At 40.8% G+C, this 5,000-nt stretch overlaps 1 protein-coding gene across 2 annotated transcripts in view; it reads left to right on the top strand.

The window, feature by feature from the left end:
- Positions 1-5,000, top strand: part of LOC137984241 (1-phosphatidylinositol 3-phosphate 5-kinase-like) — a 56,173-nt gene that overhangs the window by 7,351 nt on the left and 43,822 nt on the right. For both annotated transcript variants that reach the window (XM_068831359.1, XM_068831358.1), the window contains exon 6: positions 3,831-4,046. In XM_068831359.1, coding sequence (XP_068687460.1) covers positions 3,831-4,046 — 216 coding nt within the window. The remainder of the gene's footprint in view (positions 1-3,830; positions 4,047-5,000) is intronic.

Genomic DNA, 5,000 nt, shown 5'->3' with positions numbered 1-5,000 from the left:
TATTTTTTATTATTATCCCTTTATTAACATATTCCAAGCAAATTGCTATTTACAAGTAAGAAGTAAAACAAAAAGAAAACTATTAAACCTATTTACAATTCATTTCCATTAAAAAAGAGACTAGTATGAAGCACAATAAACCTACGAAGATATTCTTATTTGTAGTAAGAAAAATTCATGTCATGATAGCGTTCTGACTAAAAAAAAAAAAAAATTGTACATAAAAATAAGCTCCTTAAAGAAAAGCCACTATTATTTTTTAAAAAATGTATATATATATATATGCAGATAATATCAGTCAGAAAAAAAAAGACAAAAACAAAAACAACCAAATTAAAATTACGAAAACTAAGAAATTCTGGCGGTCACATTCTCGATTCTAATGTCTGTTTCCTGAAGGTCTACATTCCTTCTTCTTCCTCTGGAACCTCTAAGGCAGAGGAGAGCTGAGCGGAGGATAGCAAACGATACTTTTGCTCTTAGCCAGGACACGGTGCTGGCGTAGTCCTCTCCCTTCTTAATGGCGAGTAGTTCAGCTAATCGGCTGTGGTATCTCTTACATTCCTCGGCCATTCCGCCTGTGGTAGTAAAAACAAGTGGCGTAAAGGTGCCTTGCTCCACCTCCATCACCCTGCTTGCATATTGGCGTTTTTTTTCATTCTCGTGTTGCCTGTAGATTTCCTTGGGGCTTAGATCTCTGTAAGAACATGCATTAGGGTGACAAACCCTGACATCGAAGAATGCAGTCCTCTGTCTCTCCCAGAAGCCATGAGCGCTAATATCTAAACGTGCATCAGGAGCTCTGTTGGCACCTCTGTTCAAAGTCTCTCCATTGATTTCCTGAAGGACCGGCTCTATTTCCACATCATTACATACCATGCTCAACATCTCTGCTTCCAGGTCGCGAAGCTCATTATGACGCTGTATTATAAACCCGCCACGTCGGCATACCATTGCATGATCTACGTTAAAACGGTCCCCGCATACGCAAACTTTCGGTGTGTCGGTGATTTCTCAGTCGTATCTCAAACTGATCGCGTCTCTGAATTCTCTCTTATTTAGATTGAAGTTCAAGTCTTTGATGGGAATTACTGTCAGCTAGTTCGATGCTCCCTTCTCTGTGGCTAGCTCTACAGCTCGCTTGGTTCCTGTCGGCAGAGAGGTCTTCACCGGTTTTAGCCTCTCATCCATACACTCATCCTTCTCCTTACGCGCGCTTATTTGCAGTGTTTTTACTTCTGACACATCCGGGGTCTGATGCACTTGCTCCACAATTTGCCTTACTAGGGGACTTGTGACCCTGACTGAAGCCCCATATTCTTTGGGTGAGGCTCTGACTGGATCTATAAGCCCAAGCCCTCCCAAGCGCACAGGAAGCGCAAGGAGTTCATGCTCAGTTTCAGTTGTTGCGTGGTTCGTAATAGCTGGTATGAGGACTTCGCTTATCGCACGCTCCAAAGGCTCTAACAAGTCGGTAATATCGGGCAGTGTCCTTAAGAAATACGTCCATCGGTGCCGTAGCCCAAAAGTGAACGCTGCATAGCTCGCCTGAGGTTGTGATAAGGCGAACTCTGCAAGTTTGGTGACCTGGTTTACCCAGTCTTCTACCTTCTCGCCCACGTATCCTTCCAGAAATGACCTCGATCCAAGAGCTGCACCTAGGTGCTTGTGGCCTTCAGAGGTGATGTTAATCGCTGTGTCACCAAATACCTGCATAGCAGCGTGTTCTTTATCAGGTTTAATGATCAACCAGCACTTTTTTGCATTGGGGAAGTACCCTAACGCCGGACCACTCTCTGATAGCTCGTCCCACCATTTCCGCACATCTTTCAGGGAACCACTTCCCGTTGCATCGTCAGCAAACCAACACTGTTTAGCTGAGCCTGAGACGTGTAGACGCGTTATCAGTGGCTGGAGACTAATGGCGTACATGCTCATAGTGAGAGGGTCCCCCTGTGTGGTGCCTTCCACTGATTTAAGTTCTTGGCCGCCTATAATAAAGAGCCTCGCAGGCTGTCTGTAGGTGTTAATCGCATAAGTAGCTATGGTTGGACATAAGACTCTTGTATTGTGCAACGCAGCAGCTCTGTTCAGGGCATTAAAGGCATTTGAGGCGTCAACAAGAAGAACAGCGTCCGTGTCATCAGCGTCGAAAATATTGCGCATTGCATGAATGGCAGCCTCACTCCCACTTTTATGGCCTGCGCATGCCTGCAGCGAGCCACTTGCGTCAACGACATCTGGTTTTGTTACTCTCATCACGCACTTCGCAATTATCCTCCATATTACTTCACCAACTCCAATCGGCCGGACCGCGCCCTCTCCTTTGTCAAGTGGAATCAGACGATTGGCTAAAATTGCCTCGATGCTAAGAAAGTCAACAAATTCCGTGCACAGTCATCTGGTCATTGTAGCTATAGCTGTGCACAGATCGGACCCAGATTTCTTGAAAGATTTGCACGCAAGTATTCTTCTAAAGCCATTGGCGTCTACACCCGAAGGTCCGCCAGAGCCTTTAGTCCTTATAATGATAATAATAATAGTAATAATAATAATAATTATTATTAATATTATTACTATTATTATTATTATTATTATTATTGGAAAGTCATAGGTTCTCAATTCAATAACTGTTATAAGCATCTAATTTTTTTTCGAGTAAAACTATAGACCATGTCACAAGAAAAAATTCAAATCTTTTAGCTGAAATTTTAGGCTTTAGACATGCAGGAAGTAACAAACTCATAAAGGCTACCAATCTCAGATCATGAAGTTTCTGAGATTTCTTCAATAACATTAATTTTTAGTCATTGAAAAGCAAGTATTTCTTATAAAATTAAGTAAACTCTATATAAAAAGGGTGGGTTTTGTAGGCATTACTTCTTACGACATTTAGTAACTCTGTATTGACTTGTGTGCTTGTGAAGATATGGCTACTGTACTTGCTATAATTATAAAGTTGAACGGAAATTTAGTCTTTAGCTCTGAATTAATAAAATGTGTATCAGCTGTTTGTTCTGTTTTGCCTATCTTATAATAATAATTACAACAAAGCAAGTAAAGCAACAACGTGACTCAAGCCAAGCACATTGTCATGGCAATGCCCCTGCAAACCTTCCTGGAGTCCCCTCAAATATCTCAAGAGAAATCGCTGCATTGGCTTGGTTTTAACTTTGCCTAAATGATATTTAGCCTTATGTATAAACTCATTTTTAATATGTGCTTAAAGGGGAAATGAAGGCACAAAAACAAGCATTTTTTATTTACACTTTAGACCATGCACAATAATGTTTTGACATATGATATGGGGAAGACATTAGGAGAATAAGTTGGTTCAAACTGAAACGGCTGAACACCACTCATTTTGAAAAGAAAATGGCAAAACAACGAAGAAAATATCCACAGCAGCACTTATGTTTACCTTGTTTCTCTTGATTACAAAGTCTCTGTTCCCCATATCATACACCTAGGTACTTCATGTATCCCCTATTATAGTGTATTTAAATTATAATGTATTCCCATGCGTATATTATAATGTATTTAAATAATTAGCCTTATATACCCATGTATACCTCTACATACATCACAGCAGACTGCTGATTTAGTTTTTGAGCCTGCACTGAAAAGGCAGAAAAAGCAGGAAGAAGAAGAAGCCCAATATCGAATGTAATTTTCTCACCAAAAAAAAAAAAAAGGAAACGAGAAGAAATAACTCCACAAACTTAACTTTACTTATGTTAGGCTTTCCAAAAAAAAATGTTGGAAAAATAGCTGATTTTGGTCTTCAGTTCTCCTTTAATAAAAATAATTTCTTTTCTTTGCAATAACAGGCTGCAAGAGAGCTTGCATCTCCGAAGAAATCATCTCTATTTTGGTCAGAGGACAAAGCTGTTGAAAAAAACGAGTCCATTAGTCATAGTTATGAGCATCACACTGAAAACGTTGACGATGATAACGATGAAACAGTGCCTCATTGGTTTCGTCAGCTTGGTCAGCATAGCACAGAGCCCGCTATTGTAGAGAGTGACACCAGTAATAACCAAGAGGTTGGATATTACTCTTCCTTCATCTGTTCTGCCTTCTTTGCCCGCTCTCCTTGCTCATTTATAATGGTACTCCTCCTTCCTGGGCCCTGTTACTATTCTTTCTTCATAATAGGGCTACTACGTGGTGTAAGCCTCGCACAAAACGAGAGCACACAAAACGTCCCGAGAGCTGTCTTAAAACTTTTGTTGAGGCCTACATGTAATTAGGCCTAAGATTAGCTTTTATGCATGTTTAGGATACTTTGTCTTCTTATTAGGCCTAAACAAAAAGTTTTGAGACAGCTCTCGGGACGTTTTGTGCGAGGCTTGCACCACGTAGTAGCCCATAATTATAGACCATTTTTGAATTCTCACGGCTGGTCTGGATCTAGCATGAAATGGAGGCTAATGCGTGCAAATCTTTTCGAATGCAAATAATATTAATTTGCCAGCATTAGCCTCCATTTCATGCTAGATCCAGTCCAGCTGTGAGACTTCGAAAATGGTCTATTAACCCCCATTATAAACTCATTGACCCCTGAGAGTGACCCTAATACAAGATTTTGCTCTGTCTAACACCAGAGGATTTTACTCGTCCAAGTTTCCCGAGTCATTCGTCCAATTAACGGACCATTGTAGTACTAGTTTACCTAAATGGTAGAAATGCTGCTGAGGGGAGGGGAGGGAAGATGTTCAATTATGCTTGCGGCAATTTAATGATGGTTTGTGCGTGAAATTGAAGGGAGACTTTAATAGGTCTTGAGCAGGGACGGTACAAAACATGGACCCCACTGGACCTCTCTGGAGAAGAAAGAAAACAGTAGATGGTTTTCATAGTGACGAGAGTACCATTAGAAAAACCTCTCAGAGCAGAAGAGGGAACTGCCAAAACCAACCCATTTAACCCATTGACTCCTTGGGTTTCCCCATTGACAAGTAAAATCGTTCGTTGTCAGACAGAGTAAAATACTAAGG

The sequence above is a fragment of the Montipora foliosa genome, chromosome 14, assembly GCF_036669935.1.
Source record: "Montipora foliosa isolate CH-2021 chromosome 14, ASM3666993v2, whole genome shotgun sequence".
NCBI lineage: Eukaryota > Metazoa > Cnidaria > Anthozoa > Scleractinia > Acroporidae > Montipora > Montipora foliosa.
The sequence above is the reverse complement of the archived record's forward strand: the minus strand, read 5'-3'. Positions and strand labels throughout refer to the sequence as shown.